The 19,743-nt window shown below is 40.6% G+C and overlaps 1 protein-coding gene across 4 annotated transcripts in view; it reads right to left on the bottom strand.

Annotated features, from left to right (window-relative positions):
• Window positions 1–17,845, bottom strand: part of CDKAL1 (CDK5 regulatory subunit associated protein 1 like 1) — a 389,233-nt gene extending 371,388 nt beyond the window's left edge. The window contains exons 1-4 of one of the 4 annotated variants that reach the window (XM_017730699.1): window positions 17,778–17,845; window positions 16,037–16,074; window positions 14,250–14,416; window positions 11,222–11,334 (exon numbers count right to left, since the gene is read on the bottom strand). In XM_017730699.1, the coding sequence (XP_017586188.1) occupies window positions 11,222–11,334; window positions 14,250–14,416 (280 nt within the window). In that variant the 5' untranslated portion in view covers window positions 16,037–16,074; window positions 17,778–17,845. Of the gene's footprint in view, window positions 1–11,221; window positions 11,335–12,718; window positions 12,812–14,249; window positions 14,417–16,036; window positions 16,075–17,766 lie in introns of those variants that run through there. The other 3 variants (XM_008630909.2, XM_017730700.1, XM_017730701.1) reach the window with 3 other exon arrangements.
• Window positions 17,846–19,743: the final 1,898 nt, after the last annotated feature.

Here is a 19,743-nt window from a genome sequence, read left to right as displayed (position 1 = left end):
CCCCCCATTTAAGTGTAATTCTGCCTCAGTAAAGAGAGGAACCACTGACAACACTGAAAAGCTGCACCTGTAAAGGAACTGGCAGTCACCTACAGAAGACACTGTTTTACTTGTACCACTGAGTTTTTATTTGGAAAATCATGACAGACTCAAAGACAAGTTTTCCCACAAGCCATTTTTAACAAAAAGACACAAGTGTCATGGCAAAAGAGTTTGTGGAGAAAATTTCCTTCCTCTCATAATTTTCCTGGAGTTTGCGGTTTTATGAAAATCAAGACAAAAAAAACCCTTTAACAACCAAATTTTTCTCCTGTAACAGAAAATTCTGGTAGTGCTTTTCTTATTCTATTCTAATGTTACAAAGAGTATCTGGAACCATCAGCAATATAAAAGGTGACTGTCTTACAACTGAACTTGTAATTTTTTTTTATTTTCTAGTTAGACTTCCAAGCCATATTCACTTGATATTCTCCTTCCATCACTACCAGTTATAAGACTCAAACTTCTAGTTAAATAAATATTGGATGCTCAAATTTACCATCAACTGATGGTCTACATCTTTACATTCACAAAGGAAAATTAACATTTTCAATGGTAAGTGAATTTTTCAAAGATAAAGACATGCAGAAAAGTGGCGACCCATGAACAAACAACAGAATCTCAAAAGTCAACTATCACTTAGGGAATCAATTACAAACAAGCACACTTTTACCCTTAAAATCCAGCCAACAAAAGCTGAGGGTCCAAAACGCCTAATAAAATCCGCAGCCAAGTGTTCTGTCTTCTATTAAATTGCAAGCCAAAAAAATCACTTCTCTATACACCAGTGTCTTGTACCAATCAACAGCAATTCAGTTTTGGCACAATTAACTCAAAGTCTATTTATAGTTATCCAAGACAAAGTTTCTCCTTAGCTTCTTTCTGTAAGCAAATTCCAAAGCCAGGGATTTAAGACGAGACAAAAGCTAATGTCTTCTGCTTAAACAGTGTGCTCCTCAGCCCCAGCACTTAATCTGCTAACTCCAACTGGTAGCACACAAAAGCTACAGGATTCACAGCGGTGAATACAAGATTGATGGATGTGCATTTCTGCCCGGGCTAAGCCTAAGTGTTGGAAAGACTGCACCAGCCCAGTCAGCTTAAGGTCTCCATGGGTGCTAGGCTGTTTGGCCACAAAAGCTATCCCACTTTCCCCAAGTGGTTGAAAAGAGCACAAAAATCACAGAAACTGGCTAGGACAAGGCCAAAGTTTCCTATGAACTGCAGAAATAGGTTATGACAATATAAAACATTCTAACACACAGTTTTATGATGCAGTAAAGTCATTTCTCTGCCATCTCTTGAGATGCAGAGCAGACCTACCACTTCTCTCAGTGTGAAAGGGCTTCCATCTACCTAGTATTGCTGAGACCAAAGCATTACCCAGTTTCTGTGAAACACTACAAGCCTGCGCATAATTCGCTTGATTTCAAATAAGGCTTTGGAGTACAGTAATGCCAGAAAAGAGCAGGACTGAATGGTTATCAACTCCATGAGGATACAGGTCACATGGGAGTCTGCTCCAGCTTTACTTTAGACTGCAGCACCATGTCATTCCACTATCACAGAGCTCCTTCCCTGCAAACTTAAGGGCCTCCCAGGGCACAGATCTACTGGCCGAAGAGGTACAAGAGACAGACTGTCCTTTTATAACTTGTTTACCTCCACTATTTCAAACATCATTCACAATAAAAGATTTTACAAAACTAAATTTAAAATAATATTTAGACGGAAAAAGAAAAAAAAAAAAATACAACTCAGAAGTTCCTGAAGATAAGCTCAAGAAAATGATATGCACCCAACATGAACGAATTAAAGAAAAAAAAAGTAAGTACTTCCACAAACCTTAAGTTAAGCATACAAAATACACAAGCTAAGTACGCAGCTAGGCCTTACCCACAGTCAACTTAGGATATTAATTCACACCAGGTGGCATTTTCACTCAAAAAATACATTAAATCACATCCTGTATATTGTTTAGAATTTGCTTGAACAAATGAAAAACCTAGCTTTGGAAACTTAGGATAGTACCACTCTAGCGACAACAGTTACCAAATGCTAGCCCTAACAAGCTGTTAGGCACCCAAACAATTAATTACTGATGTCCAACCTGAACACCATCTGCCTTTACACTCACAGTTTTATTTATGCTGTAGTTATGCATTTCAACAAGTAGTATTTGTTCAGTAGTCCTTACAGTTTTTAGTGTCTTGGTGAAATACACATGGTAAGACAGTGTAACTACAGTTTTTAAAATTAAACAATTTTTTAAATCATTCCTCAATGAAAACAGTATGTTGATCGTTATAAGCAGAATCCTCAAATGTTTCAAAGAGAAGTCCATATATAAAAGCAACCCAGCCTACCCAGACCAACAAACATAAAGCACAAAGTGCTTCCAAATGGAATAGTTCTTCAAAAAGGTGCATTCAGGCAAGTGCACTTCATGAACCTCAACTCCTTAACACAGACTCTCTGGAAGGGAAAGCATAACTGAAGCTAAAAAGTGGTAATTTTCAAGACAAAACAGAAGTACAAAACATAGACCTTAATAATCAACAGCAAAGTTGCCAACTAAATCAGCATAAGATCAGAATGACAGCAAATAATTTAAATTAAAGCAGGTTTAATCAAATGCATATGACTGTACTTCAAATGTGCCTAACGCTCCAGGACCCTCAACTCAGCCGCTCCGAGTCCAGCAGGGATGGGAAGGTTCGGTGCCGTCCCGGCTGGCGGGAGCGCGGCGCAGCCCGGCACTCCTTAGGCACCACTGCCCCCTCTCGGCTGCTCCCGGCACGGCACCACCGCGCCGAAGCTCCTGCCCAGCCCTCACTGCACAGCGCCTCACCTGTTAAACCTTCTCCAGCTGAAAAAAGCCTAAATTACCTGGAAAAAAGCCTATACATTACCTTATCCCGACTGTGTGTGTGTGTGTGTGTGTGTGTGTGTGTGACCACTATATAAACATTCTTTTAGAAAGAAACTAGAAGGGTAATGTCCGAATTTGCTCATATGGCCAAGCAGGCCTGGGGTGACACAGTGCTGTATCACTTTAAAAAAAAAAAAAAAAAACGCATAAATTCAAAGCACAGACGAGCTAAAACAGCAGCAGACACACTCCAAGGATGGGATGGGAATAGAGGAAAGATAAAAAATTGCTACATCTTTCATTGCTTGTTCACTCAGTGACAGGACCTGTTTTAACACGAGAGCCACGGCATCACCAGGCTTACATGAACATAACCAAAGCCAGCAAAAAAGAAGGAAACAAAATCTACACTCAGGTCTGATAGTCCTTTTCTCTCTTTTTTTTTTTCCCCCTTTCTTTATTTGCTCCCATCAATGAGCAAAAGCACCAAAACCAATTTGTGTCTAGTATCTGTTTTAGTGCATTTCTACTGTCTCCAGCCAGCCTCTACAATCACATAAGTCTTTTCTCTTAGTATGCCCTCAGGCCTAACAGAGGGAGAACAACACAGATTAATGTTCTGTATTTGGTGACACAGAACAGTTCGATTTGTGCTACATTCAAAATTCTTACAAGCAACACGCCAGAAAGCAACACACTCAAAGCAACACACTCAGGCTTGCCTTGCTCTCCAGACTAACGTACAGCGACTCACACACAGAGGCATCCACATGGCAACTGACAAAAAAGCATTCCCAAAATATATTAAAAGCATCTTAATGTAAAGCTCTGACCATGGCAAGTTCAGAGAACTCTGTCCTCATAAGCAATTTCTCAAACCCAAGGAACTGGCAGCTAAGCATCATCCTTTCCAGCAAATTAAACTGTAGTCAAACTGAAGCAAGAGCCGGCAGTGAACATTAATCCTCCACCACTATTCCCCAGTCATCCAGGGTAACAAGAACGTCCTTTTCAAGTGCTCCTACAAATGCTCCTGACCAAAATATAACCCTGCCCCTATGTCTCAGAGTACATGGTCAAAGAAATCTCTTCAGGTTATAAAAAAGTAGTCTGTTCCCCCATTAGCTTTTATAAATCTACTATAAATTTTCCTTATGCATGAAGAACCATGAGATATCTGCAACTAATGTCTCTGTAGAATACCCTACAAAGCTCCTCATCATCTGGGTGTCTATGCCGAACTCACTTCATCACTGCTATTTATGCTTCATTTGCTGATTGCTTAACCATCTACTACAGGGGCATATTCCACATAGGTAAATTTCAACTCCTGGTAACATCCATCCTCCTTTCATGGTTCAATCCTTCTCAAATTCATTCTTCTGGATTACATGAAGTTCAACATTGCCAGAACTAAACTCCATTGCACAACCACGAGAGCATACAGCCAATGCTCTGTCACTAGAATTAACCCTAAACATTTCGTGCATGCTTAAATTTACCTACATGAGCTCTCTGCAAGTGTCTCTGAAGATAAGTGTGCACATAGGATTTATTTAGGTTCTTCAGCGTGCTCCCAACTTTCAGTTGCCAGGCCTGTGATTGTGAAATAAAAACACTAAAAGAAAAAAAAAGCCACTCATAGATGAATAGGTGATTTTAAAGAGGATAAAGACAGCACACACTTGTCATATCTAGTACTAATGGCAGTGATGCCACTATGAGGAGAAAACAGACTCTAGTTCTTATCTAGTTCCCCCATAAACAGGGGACACATTTCCCAGTTTGAGAACTAGGAGTTCTATCCTGTAACAGAGACAACATCCTCAAAGCTGGACTCCCCACTTAACAGAAAGTTGCCCAACAGGAATAAGAAGTTGATGCTGAGGAAGCCGAGGTAGGAAAAACTCACCGCAAAGAGGTCATATATCTTGTACTGTGCTACAAGTCAGAGGCGATAAGTAACAGAAGTCTAGCCACACACGGGTTAGGAAGTCTTACAGGGAACACCGGAGCAGTAATACACAGCTGCCAAAACCACAATTATACGTTAGTTTACAGAGACTTGGGGAACATGCAGTGCTGCAGATGAGTCACAGCATGATGCCACATGAGCTCTACGCTGCAAGAAACCATCCCAACAGTATCCAGACTCATTGTCACCCTCACTGCCTTATAGGACACTTCTGGCTGCACTGGGAATCTCTCTTCCTCCCAAAGAACTGTGAAATCTTGATCGTCTACAGTTGTGCAACTCCATCTGCTACATCCCATGAGCCTCACCTGTTTTCTTCCCTGCTCTGTCCCATTTCACCATCTCTCCTCATTCTCCTAACCATCTCACCATAGAAGTTTCAGATTTTAAAAAGAAGAAAACCACCACACCCACATCCCGAGTATTCCCATAATAACTGCATGTCAGAGCACTCTTTTCAAGCCTGAACACCAAGAATCAGCACACAAAACAAACTTGTGACGAACAGAAACTCCAATCTTTTAAAAGCAGGAATCAGCATCACTGGAACTGTAAGGCAATTATCTCAAGACAACATGTACAGAAATAAGTTACTTTACTGCCTCTCACAGTATCAACATTCAAAAGCTTTTACATCCAGATTATGAGTCAGCTTGAATCTGAAAGAGAAATCCGTTGCAGAACAGGTATGCCGGTAAGGTTATCAAGAAATGCAAAAACCATACAGGGCAGTGACTTTACAAGTTAAAGACAATAGGGGAATTCTTCAGCAAGGGTACAAAACACCAGAATTTACATCTCTGTTCCCTTTTCTCCATTGCTCAGCTGCTTCAGAGACAGTTTCATGACTGCAGTGTTGTAGAGAGAACAGAAACACCTCTCATCACCAGAAAAGCAGTGTGGGGTATTTTGCATATTTAAACACACATCATGCATTCCCTGCCCCCTAAAAAAGGATTGTACATTATCTTTTTCCTTCTAAATTGGAACTGCACTCATAACCATTTGAAAAGTACAAATACAAACACAAGGACTAACCTTGAATTCTCTGACTGATAAGGCACTTAAAGAGCAGTGAATAAAGATCTGTCTTTTAGCTTAATAAAGAATACTAAAAATACCTCACCATGAGGATGGTTCACCCCAAAAACTACACAGTAGTCACTACCATTTTACATGATACTTAGGAAGGAACATTTGAGCTTTGTGGAGAGGGTTGAGAGCAGGGTGGAGAGCAAAAAATGGAAAGACCAAGTGCTGATTCTGAGCAACTAAAAGCACACACTGGAAACCAGCAGAGATCGTAGTCAAAATACTTCATCAACCACTATTCAGGCTGCAGAGAGCTTATTTTAATAATACAATAACCTATTTAAGAGATCTCTACTTTAAAACAATAAAATAAACTAAAATCTAGTATTAAAATTTTATTGTGGAGTATAGAAGTACTTTCAAAACAACACTTGAAACAAAGGACCAGATTCTGAAGTGACTCACAACCCATGAATCAATACGTGTACAGTCTTAGTAATTTTCTTTATTTTGCACTTGGATGAATAAAACTCATCCTGCAGCATGCTTTGCTGTGTCTGTATGGGGATGGCCAAAGTCTACATAAGCATGGCTTATTCAACACAATGAACAGGAGACAATGCCTTTGAATGCTGAAGTCCATATTAGATTGTAGCACCTCATCTGCTTTTCAACAGCAGACTCCTTCCTTTTACACCTGTCTTCTTTTCAACATGAGGTCTTAAGAAGATCAAGAGCATTTTTTCCTTTCTTGTCTTCTTCCTTCTTTCTTCTACTCAAATGTGCTGTTTAAGCAGATGGAGAGTCTTAATGAAACCTCAGTTATATCCACTGGTAAACAAAACTGACAAGTGTTTAGAAAATTAACAAGTAGAAGAGGGAAAAAACCCCAGTTAATTTCTTTAATGGAATTTCAAAATATTATTTGATACTTGCTTTAGAGGAATACATAACTACTCTGCACAGGGAGTTACAGAGCTGTAAGACATATAACTTGGACTATAAACACTAAGATCCAATAGGAATTGGCAAGTCTCACTGGCAAGTCCTGCCAACTAAACATAATAATGGAGTGAGCTCTACACAGCAACTTCCCATCCAACACAGTTGCAGAAGAAATTTTTCAGACAGTGCATAGGATGCCTGAACTAATTTTAGATTAGTCTAAAATTGCACAAGTAAAGCTAAAGGTCTGTAACATAACCCAGTTTCTAAGTGCTGAATCAAAGCCAAGCCCACTGAATGAGCAGAGACAATTCTTGTTTCTGGAATCCCATGCTAGAGGAGGAGTTAAGTTCTGTACTAGCATTTATTTCCAAAACCCACAAAAGTGTAGCACAGGTAAGCTTTTACTAGTTTAGTTTCACTGAATGTTTTCTAACAGTTTTTGCTTCATCTTCATAAAAGTTAGTGTTCATTCTTCTGATATTTCTAAGCAACACCTTTCCCACCCCCAGTATGTTTTACAGTGGCTGAGGAGGGAATGCTTTGGACCTGAGCAGCCCTGAGCCAGAAGCAATCTGTACAAAATAACAAGCATACTTAATGTATTGATCCATCAAAATGCATTCAAAGCTGGGCCAAAACCCATTAATTCCACAGAACTAGAAACATACAGATGTCAACATATGTGAATACAACTACCCACTTCAGAAGTCGAAGCATTCTGTGTCTGACTATACCTGTGCAGCTCCATTTTTCAGAGAGAAAGTGCAGCTACATGACACACATACTGAACTCCCTTCCCAAACAAAAATCTTGCTCACAATATTTGAAAGCTCCCAGCTCGCCCACTTCCTGTTTTTCACAGCAGGCATTACTCGTACCATGAGAGTTTCTTCCTCCAGGGCGTATCTCACAGGGAGCACTCCAGCAGGTCTGCAGGCATATCTAAACTATACAGCAAGTCATGCTGCCAAGAAACCAAATCCAGTTTTAGAACCAGTAAAGCCACCATCAGCTACACTGTTTTCAGAATATGAACAAGCACCCATGGTACAGCCCTACACTGATAGCAGCTGGTCCACACGTTTCTGTGTGGCTCAAGCTCATAAAAGAGCTTCGTGTTCCCACAGGACAGCATGCCAGATTTGTTCAGAATGCTGCCTACCTTCACACTGTAAAAGCAAACACAAAAATAGGTTCAGCTCTTCTGCTGGTTTCCCTTTTCCTATTTTTAAGCTGATGCAGTCCCTGACTTTTAATCACCATTGCTGTTATTGCAGTATCTGTGTATTGCTGATTCACACTCTGGTCTGTCCCCAGACAAAGGCAGCCTTTGCTCTGAAAAGCACAGCCTCAGTTTTCACCTTTGGATATAGACATTCCTGGAAGCAACAAAGGGTGCTTGTACAGAAAGAACATTTTTGAAACACATGGAAAGCAAGGAGGACATTATATCCCTGTTCAGTTTCAGGTAAGTCAACTTGTAAGGCAGGTTGCATTGTTACAAATTCCAGTTAACAACAGGAGTCTGTCTGATGCTGCTGTTCTTCCTTCTATGTTTTTTTCCAATCTTGAAATTAGACAGAAGACACTAGAAATAGTGCTTGACTCCTTCATAATGGAGCAATATCTGCAGGTAAAGCTCACTTTATTTCCTAAAGCAAGAACTTTATTCCATCATCTTTTCAGTAAATGTTGTCTCAAAAGCTTAGGAACATGTAGGAATCAGGCTAATCCAAACACTTTTATTTAAGTAATAGTTGTCCAAGACACTGTGACAACAGACAATCTTTCACCTTAGTGAGTATTTCTATCTTTTCCTCAAGAAAACAGTTTTACATAAAACTAACAAATTCCAGCAACAGAGGCACTGATTTACAAAATAGCTCTTGCAAAACATTTTCTTCTTATTTTTTTCATACCATAAACAATATTAAGTTTAATTTCAAGAAATGTTTGAAATTCAAGGAGTTTGGGTCTCAGAACAGGTATTTACAGGATGTCTCCTTCAAGGAGTTTGGGTCTCAGAACAGGTATTTACAAGAATTGCCCTACAATCCAGTTGGGGATGGGAATCACAGCGCAAGGTGTATCTGCATCCTGCGTATTTTCTGCTATTGGAGATGCATAAGCAATAGATTCTCAGCTGTTGTACAAATGCTTCAATAAAAACCCAGTAGTTCTCCAGTGCTGCCTCTGAAGGACGCTCAAGGAGAGAGCTGAGATATTGCTGGGGTGTTAACTTGAATGGCTTGAGTAAAGATAAGATAATATTTGCTAGGTAGGAAAAGTACTGTGCTGGTGCTAAATGATTAGTGGACAATTTTGCTTTACATAAAATGAATCCAGCAGTTTTTACTTCCTCAGATTACATGTAAAACTGTATTTTCCTGCTGTCAGATGCCAAATGACACTCCTGCTCTCGCTCCCAAGAAGTCTGACTGAATGGAGATATGCACCAGGTGAGTAACTTTCCTCTCCCAATGAACTGCACACCGAATTTCTCAAGTGTCTGAGAGCCATCCAGCCTGTATCTTGCAGACCTAAGGAAGGGGAAGCAGCGCATGCAGTTCACTACATGATCGTGATTGTGACCTCTCACTGTTAAGCAACAGTTACTGTTACTAACTGCTTCACTGTATAGGACAAAAAGATTAAATCCCTATTTGACATTCTATCTGAACTTCCCAGATGACTTAATATAAAAGAAGCCAAACATGCCTTCTTAAGAAGAGATTGACAAGAATTACTTAATTTCAAAAAGTAGAAACTACACTGCATAATTTCTGGCTATCACCTAGCACTGAGGGTTTTTTGTTTCTTCCATTCAATGTATGTATATACATTTACATAAACTAAATCAAGACTTAGATTTAATAATGACTAGAAACTAGAGGTCAGTTTCATTTACAACTACCAAAATTACTCTGGAACTCCTGTCCCAGCAACTGCAACTTTTATTCAGTTTTTAGTTCTCAGTTTCAGATTCTAGATATAGACTTATTTCAATTCTAATGTTATGAACAGTTAATTTTCTAAAAAGATAAAGTAAGGTATCAAAAACTTAAGGTAGTTCCTTCCTTCACTGCACTCCCATCTTTCCTACATCCCTCCCAGTAAAATTTCAAAAGCACAGAACAGCCATCTGAATCTTGACAACCCAGAAGTAGCTTCTGGAACATATGCATTAGAAAAACTAAGGTAAAGAGGAGTTAAATTTAAGAAAGCCATAATACAAACTCATTTGCAGTCTTATACCAACAGCTGTTACAAATAAGGTTTTTTGGACCAGCATTCCACTTGTCTGTGGAAAGAGCATACCTACTCCAGAACTGTACTACTAATTTAATAATCACCTGGGTTCCCTAAAATAGTTCAGCATTTGAATAATTCAGTGTCTTATTTCTACTTAAGAAAGATCAACAGCAATAAAGGAAAATGAGATGCAACTGTTTAACGGTATCATGAGGTGTTCAAGAAAAGAAACAGCTGTTTTGTGAAATCAGGAATGTTTTTAGAAAAATGTCAGGACAGACAACTTTGGAGTCTTTCAGTATACAAGTTCAAGTGCGAGACACACCTGAACTTGAATTAATTAATAAAACTTAAGTTTCTATCTTGAGTAGTCAAAAGCTACACAGAAGTATTCAGATAATACTTCTCTGCTGAAACATGGTATTAATCTAACTTTTCAACTTTTTTGTCAGCATATTTTGCATTAAGGAGATGAAATGTGGTTAGCACAACCACAAGTTTGGGGGTATTTTTAGGATTGGGGAGATTTTTGAAGTACTTGGAAGGGAAGGAGAAATAGCATTCTCAGCTCTTTGGAATCTACAAGGTACAATCCTGTATCATCCCACCTCCATCATACTGATATTCTCTCCTGAAACAAAAGATCATTCACCTGGAGTAGACCACCTCTGCTCCAGTGCAAACACACACATCACCAAGTGAAAACACACTGCCTCTCTCTCTCTCTCCCCTTTGGGTTCCACCAATTACAATTAAAACCCAAGAATTAATATACTTCCCGTCCACTTTTATGAAAACTTTTCAATTCAGTTTAGCAAGTAAAATGTCTAAAAAAGGCACTGAATGACATCTATTTGATGTCTGCCCTGTCAAGAAAATATAACCATTCTGAAAGCACTCATCCTGTAATCATTCTGCTTAATGCCAAGAAAACACTTTACCTCCTCAGCTTCAGATCAGAAAGGGAATCAGAAGGGGATTTTTAAAAGCATAAAAGACTAAAATTAAGACTTCAATTAAGACTGAAAATATTTGACGACAACTTGACAGCACTGAATGTTCACCCTAGAAAAACTGATTACAGGGCTCACTCATACTGTTACCTGTAATTTTGTATCCATATGCAGCCAGCTGTCCAGCCATGTATTCACCATCTGAATTATTGTGAGAACATCCCCATGTACGAATCCAGATTTTCTGAACACCAGGAATAATGCTGTCAAGTAAAAAGGAATGAGAAATGCAAGTTAAATGATGAACAAGCTCCCCCTTTATGCCCACTGAACTGACTGAATGACCGTAATTCTTCAAACATAAAATAAGCAACACTAACAGTAACAACTCCAAAACAGCTGAGGAAAAACAGTAATTATGTGATTTTAGTGTAATGGGTATTAGGCCTTGCTGGGATAGAGTAACTTTCCTCACAGCAACCCATATAAGTGCTGTGTTTTGTATCTGTGACTAAGTGTTGATAAGACACCAGTGTTTCAGCTATCACTGAACAGTGCTTGCTTGTTTCCCACTGTGCTCCCTCGCACCACATGCAGGCTGCAGATGGACAACAGCCTGGGAGGAACACGAACAGAATAGCTGACCAAAAGGATAATTCATTCCAGAAGGCATCATGTTCAGCAATAAAAGCTTTGGGTTTGGTATTTCCAAAATAACCATTGCTCCGAGACTGGTTGGGTACCAGTCTGCTTGTGGGAGGTGGTGAATGGTTGCTTTTGCATCACTTGGGGTTTTTCCCTGCTCCTTCCTTCACTTTATCTGTCTTCATCTCAACCCATAAGCTTTCTCACTTTTACTCTTCCAGTTCTCTCCATTGTGGTAGAGTCAATCCACCACAATTAGCAAGAGATAGAAAAGAGTTTTAGCATGGAGAAGGTGCAAGAGCTGTAGGATAACAACAGATTCAGTACACTGCAGTTATCTTAAAGCAGCAACAAAAACCCCAACAAAACACACATATAAACACACCAAAAAAAACCCCCAAACTTAAACTCCCCAACTTTTTCAAAATTATCATATCATGTACAAGTAACCTTCAAGTGACACCAGTGAAATTAGGCCACCAGCAAACAAACTGCAATCTTTTGATATTATGGCATGCATCGATTGTAGTTCCCTCCATACAAGCCAGCTCTATAAATTAACTTGATGGCCACCAGCCGTACAAACAGTGGGAAGCTCCCATCCCAACCCTTCCAGGCTGCAGAAGCAGCATGGCAGACATGCAGTGTGGAGCTAGCACATACAGTGCTCCAAGAACCAACAAGAAGTTCTGCAAGAAGCTCTCACTGAAATTCCTGGGATAACTGCCAATTGAGCTAAAGACGCCAGTACAAGAACACCACACATCCTGGAACACAATACTGCACCCTGCCTACAGCTTCTTTTTTTTCCCTCCCCCTCCACGCTTCTTTTTTAACAGACACTTCCCCTAATTAAAAATAGAAATTTGTTGATGGAACATTAATGATCATTAAGTGTAAACACAGGGTATTTAGACTTCCTGCTGTCCAAATAACACATGTTCAATGCACTTTCTTGGGTATCAAACACTAAAATGCAGCCTGTTAGAGAATATATAGTACCTGAACACTTTGGGGCATGAAGTACTTGGGTGGAGTATCTACAGAGCACCAGTTCAGCTGTCCATACACTCCTGGCAGACCGGGGCCAATGCACTTTTAGGGGCATGCAGATAAAGATGCATTGTTATGCTTATAAAATCTCTTTTGAACACAGATGAAAACTCAAAATTTAATTTCTCCACAGGAAATTAAATTTCCATCCACAATTTATTTTCATCTTTATCGTACACAGAAATTTTATCCACCAACTTTAAACGAATGTGCAAAAAAAGGAAAAAAAAAAAAAAAAAAAAAAAAAGAAAAACCCCAGATCTCAGAACTGCAGTAGAAACTATAATCAATAACTGAGTTGACCTATACTCTAATCAATTCTACTGCAGCAGATTCTGTTCTTATGGAAATCACAATTAGGAAAAATGCAAAGATACATTTCATGCTCATTGCAAACTATTTCCACTGAAATAAAACCGCAAGTTCAAAAGAAGTTTTACCATGTCACTTGCAGGATGTACACACAAAAAGTACATCCTCTGCAAATCCCAGGATCCAGAAAACAGGTTGAAAGACTGAAGCAAGGAGACTTCATGAAAGGAGACTGGCTTGGGGAACAGTTCAGCACACTGAGCATACGTAAGTCCCTGGGCCCTGACAGGATGCACCCACAAGAGAGCCACGGACATATTGGAGACAGTCCAACAAAGGGCCATAAAGCTCACAAAGGGACTGGAACATGTCTCATAAGAGGAAAGGCTGAGAGTGCTGGGACTGTTCTGCCTGGAGAAGAGAAGGCTCAGGGTGATCTCATCAAATTATACAAATACCTGAAGGGAGAGTGCGAAGAAGACAGAGACAGGATTTTTTTCAGTGGTGCCCAAGTAACAGGACCAGAGGCAACAGGCACAAACTGAAACATGGGAGGCTCCCTCTGAGCATCAGGAAACAATTTTTTCACTCTAAGAATGACCAAGAACTGGCACAGGTTACCCAGGGAGGTTGTAGAATCTCCATCCCCCGAAGATACTCAAAAACTACCTAGTCAAGATTCGTGCCAACTGGTTCTTCGTGGCCATGCTCAAGCAGGGGGTTTGCACAAGATGACCTTCCAACCTCAAGCCTTTATCAACTCTCAGGATTTTTTTCTTATTTCTCATTTCAGATGTCAAAAGGCTACTCCAGGACTGCATTTTGAAAACTCAGATTGTATTTAGGTAATTAGCATGTAACAGACAAATTTTCAGAAATGTTTTACACATAAAAGCATAACAGAAACCATTTTTCCAGTCTGATTATTCCACTCATCAACATCTTAGCAATAACTGATTTCTACAGAAAATCTGTCTAGAAAAAGAAATTTGCTTAGGATTTATTATTTATTCTCTCTATGTTCTATAAGGACTATTTTACTCATTTTTATCTTGTACACAGATTTTACATTAAGACATAACACGAACTTCCACCTGTTTTTTAAAAGCTGAAAAGAGCATGCAAGATACAAGAAAAGCAACGACACAGGACCAATGTAAGACTTTACCTGTCACTTGGGGGCTCATCATCTGTCTGAACGTTTTTTTGGGAGTTGCGTTTTCGCACTTTGGGAAAAACATTCTTTCTCACAAACTGCCGATCTTGTGGCCTCAAATCTTCTGCTGACACGATGTCTTCAATATCCTCAAGCACTGACTCACAGGCAGCAGGCATCTTCAGGAAGCGTTGGAAAAGACTGGCATTAGCAAAGCATTTGAGTAGAAAACCAAGGCCTCATATCTACTGTACATTTCTCATAACGAAAAGTCAGATGTATTGCTAAGCATACGTGCAATACATCGCACATATGAGGGATACTGAGCACATAAAAACAACCCACTATCCAGAGACATTTCCAGAATGCCCTCTTCCCCCGATATCTCAAACGCAGGCAGGGAGAAAGTCACAAACCATACAGATTCTTAATGGCGTGTTTATAATCATCTGTACCTTGTCATCTTCTAATTCAAAAACCCTTCATCTCCTCTGACGCAACGCATCCAAGATACAGATATTTTTAATCATGTCAGCATCATAATAAAATAGTGAGCTCATGTTACGTGATGGATGTACTTCCACTCACGCCACAGAAGAATAATGAAAGTTACAGAATCCAAGTGACTGCTTCAGAGGCCATTCTGGCTCTCTTATTTGGGTGTGGACACTATCTAAATATGTTTTCATAGTCCTTCTGAAAACAAACCAAACTATTCCTAGACTTCCTGATTCCACAGCCTTTCATCTGAATTAGTTCATTCATTGGGACAATAAAATAAAAATTTCTGTTTTCAGGTACAGAACGTTAAACAACTATAACTAACTAATAAAAAATAAATATATTATAATCTGGCTAGAACAATATACTAAAAGATTGCTAAAATCTAATTATGTTTTCCACAAGAAAGTGAATACATATGTATATGTATCTCCCAGCACATGTCAAAATCCAGGTTAGTTTTCAGGAAACAAAAAAAAAGCCATTTGCTAGAAGAGTCTATAAAAAAATGTTACTGCATTAACTACATGCCATACTGTAACTCCTAATTACAATAAAGTCTGAAGTACCATTGGAAACTCAGGTTTTTTACATAAACCAACGGTTTACTAAGGAAATCATATAAGGGCATTTCACAGAGTTTACAGGGAAAATACAACACTTTGCTAACTGACAACGAAGAACAAAAAAACAAGGCTTTAATTTCTTTAAAATTAGACTTCAGGAACGGCAGATTTGCTACTGGCATCAAAACACTTCCAGATGTTGCAAATGAATTACTGAAGAACATAAGAAGTTAAACCCCCATGCATTTTCCCAGCATGTGTCCATCAGTCAATATTGCAAAATATACTTCAAAATAAAACTTCGTGTACAATAAAACTTCATGAACCATCACACATCTGCATTTAACTTAAAAAGGAACAGAATGACGTCACAAAGAGGATGCATCTGCCCCAGCTACTTAGGCAATTAGCATTCTTCTAGATAAAAAAACCCAGGATCTATAAAATAATGCAGCAAAAGGTGAACAAAAATAAACATTCCTGAAAAGTCTAACAATAAAGAACACAAGGGAAAGGTGACATCTCTTACACTACTTTATACCACTGACAATATGTACAAATAGGTAAAGTCATCAAATCAATATCTGGAAGGGAATAAAAAGTCTTGATTTGTTGTTTTCTTCTCTCTTACAGAAAAATATCCAATGTAATGGAGCAGCTGGAAAAACAACTAAGCTTAGCTTATTTTGGTGACCCATGGAAGAAAGAATACAGCCAAACTAAAATGCCTACCTTTTTAAGCAAGGTCTAAATCCTCTTGGACAGTAATCCTGGGGGGTGGGGGAAAAGGAAAAAAGATATGGCATGAACAAGAAGAACTAGCAGACAGAAAACCGTGAATCCATGTTATTGTGCAACAAGTATTCATCCTCCCTTTGCAGAAATACATTCCTTGCCCAGCTTGACCTCATGTGGACTGGGTACACGTGCTGGATGGCTGGGTGGAAGAGTACCCACATTTTCCCTGTCTCCTGAGCAGGGGCACTGTTCTTTTAATCCTTCTTCTATAGTCTTTTTTTTTTTTTTTCCAAAGTCAGATGTATTTAAATTATCTCAGACTTCCTCCAGATTCTGCCTTCAATCAGTTTAAGATTTTGAATGAAAGAAGGGAGAGATTAACAGCAAATTTTAGTTCAAATCATTCACAATTTTTTTTTAAATTAGAACACTGTGAAGTTATTTTAAAACAGATTATTTGGTATCTGCACTAGTTCCATATGCATGCATGGTATCTCCTTCACAAGGGAAAAAAAAAAAAATAAAGACAGATTCCTGCAGCTATTCTGGTAGATTGACTAAAATAAGAAGCAATAACAAAATTAGAAGTTAATGTATTCTTCTCATACTGCCAAGCTGCACCTACAGAACTCTACATTTCTCTTAAAAAAATATCAGTAAGCAAATAAAAAACTACAGTTGTTTTAACATCTTCTCAGAAACAAAACTTCCCTTGTGCCAGTCTGTTTTGGTCACCCCTCCTCAATCTCCTTGCACATATGGAGGACTTCCATCCAGGTGGAAGAGGACCGCTCTTTTCAGCTAATTACCAACAGATGTCTCCGGGAACGCCCCAGGATTCTATCCCCGGGCTCACACAGAGCAGAAGAAAACTGTACCGTTAACACAGAGTGAGACCAAGTATGTACATGTACACCATGTGCATGTGAATATATGTGTGTATACATACATCACAGAATGACAGAATTATTAGCGTTGGGAAGGGACCTCCAGAGATCATCCAGCCCTGCCAAGTCAGGGCCACCTGGAGCAGGTTACAAGGGAATGTGTCCACGTCGGTTCTGAATGTCTCCAGAGAGGGAGACGCCACAGCCTTCGCGGACAGCCTGTTCCAGTGCTCTGCCACCCTCAAAGTTCTTCTTCATGTTAAAGTGAAACTTCCTGCGTTTTATGGCCTCATCCTGTCACCGGGCACCTAAAAAGTCTGGCACCATCCTGCTGGCACCCGCCTCTGAGATACTGATATGAATTAACGAGATCCCCTCTCAGTATTCTCTTCTCCAGACTAAACAGGCCCAGCTTCCACACCCCTCCGGAGATTCCCGCCAGGAGATTCGTCTCCTCCTCCCGACGTTAACGCGGAGCCCTGGGAAGGCCCCACAGGGGACGGGAACATCGCGCGGGCAGGAGAAGGGGATCGGCCACACCGTCAGAACCGGGCAGGGGAAGGAAGGACGGGACGGAAGAGGAGAGGAGAGGAGCGGAGGGAAGGGGGCCGGAGCCCATCCCGACCCCGCCACTCACCCCAGGAGATTCGTCTCCTCCTCCCGACGTTAACGCGGAGCCCTGGGAAGGCCCCACAGGGGACGGGAACATCGCGCGGGCAGGAGAAGGGGATCGGCCACACCGTCAGAACCGGGCAGGGGAAGGAAGGACGGGACGGAAGAGGAGAGGAGAGGAGCGGAGGGAAGGGGGCCGGAGCCCATCCCGACCCCGCCACTCACCCGCACCTTACCCGGGCTCCGCCATCGCGCCCCGCCCCCAAGCCCCGCGCGCGCAGCGACGCCAGGACGGCGGCCGGCGGAGGCCACAACAGCTCGGAGGGCGCGGCACCGCCGCTTCGCCACTGAGAGCGCGGTCCCCGGCGGGCGAGCCTCCCGGAGCCTTGGAGACTCAGCTTCTTTGTAATCGGAAATTAGCAACCCCAGCAATGCCTATCCAGTTAAAGCGGCTGCGATTCTGGTGTGTCTGATCCAAATGGGAGATGAGCTATTCAACCCTCTTCTGGCCACAATGCCCTTTCTTTATCATTATTTTTAATCGTTAATTTCCTCAAAATACAATGCTAGTAGCAACACTGCTGAATAGTCTAAACGATATTGGTCAAAACATTTGGTATCAGATGGCTAGAGTTTCTGGCACTGTTTTCCTCCAAACTTTTCTGACTGATATTTAGTAAAACACCAGTGTGTTGGACTTGGATGGCTGAAGCTAAAGTTCTGAGCAGATTAAGTGTGCAGTGTCCTTGGTGATCAAAGTGTTGTACAGAGTGAGCATAATGTTATTGCTTTGGCTTTAAAATGCGCAGTTAACCTAAAACGATTATTTATATTGTATCTTTCTTTAACATATTCTATTTTGAGGTAGTCAGCTTTGGAATGCAAAAGTCACCACTTCCTGTAGTTGCAAATCAAACATCAAGTTTCTCTCTTTAGAAGGGGCCTTTGGAGTCAGTTTACTCCTTGAAAAGAAGATTATAGTCTCCCTGGAACTGGGGGGAAAGGTAATGAAAACCCTGAGTGTATTCCATAGTAGGTCTGTTGGTTCACTCGCAGATAAAATGTGGCAACCTCTAATTACGAAAATTATTTCCCTCTCCTTTTCCTATGAACTAGTGCTTATTTTATGTAATGCTTAGCTGACAATGCCCACAGGGGAAAAAAAAAAAAAAAAAAAAAGAAAATGTGGCCAAAGGAACAGGAGAGATTTAAAGAAGAGAACTGGGACAGAAAGAAATAAGCACTTCATTTAAATCAGTCCTTAAGAACAAATCATTCTGAGCAGGACTGAGCACTATTAATATCACCCTGGTCTCATGATAGAGTCATTGTTACTGTTTAAGATATATTTGCCTTCCTGTTTGGTCTTTGTTTAGGCACACAAGTACTTTCCAGAGATTCTCTCAGCGAGCCACTGTGTGATGTGTAATTTGTTACTTTTGTAGCATTTTTAGCCCAGGAGAGAATGGAGGAAAATATTTCAAAATGGGTGGCCATGCTGATCTATTTCAGACCTCCTCCTATGGTGTCAGCAGTCCTTACTAGGCCAGTAATAATGGTATCTATACCACCAATCAGCCTTTTAACTGCTGCCTGATAAGGTTAGCGATTCTCTTCCTTTTCGCTTTTCAGTTTCCCATGTTCAAAGTATTTCCCATGCAGTCCTTGAATTCAGCTTCTCTGTTCTGGGAGCACTGCACTGCACTACCTCACAGCTGTCCCCACCAGCCAAGTGTTCGTGCTCTGGTTAAACGCAGCTGGGCACGCACAGCTGGTTTATGGCTGACTGAAAGAGCAAAGCACAGACAGCCTGCAAGACATAACCAAAAATCTCCAAATGGCCAACACTGACCAACACTACTCATTAAGGGGAGGCAGTGATCTCCAAGAGCAGCTCCCAGGCAGGAAAAGCCCATGAGTCCCATACCTAGTGACATAAATAGGCCACACTGATCAGTTCCAGCATGATCCAGCAGAGCCTTTACTTTGTCCTGCTGCCAAGAATGCAGAGTATCAAGCAGCCCTTGTGCCAACACAGTCGTGTTGAGTCCTAGGATGTAGCCACAACATGGAAGGCACTCTCCCAGTGCTTTTGAAGCTCACAAACCTAAGATGGTTTGTAGCATATTCATAGTAACAAATAAAGCTGCATCAGACAGCAGGTAGCACAGCAGGTAGGGAAGGAAGCAGATGATTCCCTAC

Source organism: Corvus brachyrhynchos, unplaced genomic scaffold (assembly GCF_000691975.1).
Source record: "Corvus brachyrhynchos isolate BGI_N302 unplaced genomic scaffold, ASM69197v1 scaffold43, whole genome shotgun sequence".
NCBI classification, from domain to species: Eukaryota; Metazoa; Chordata; class Aves; order Passeriformes; family Corvidae; genus Corvus; species Corvus brachyrhynchos.
Note: the sequence above shows the minus strand (reverse complement) of the source record. Positions and strands in the feature narration are given on the sequence as shown.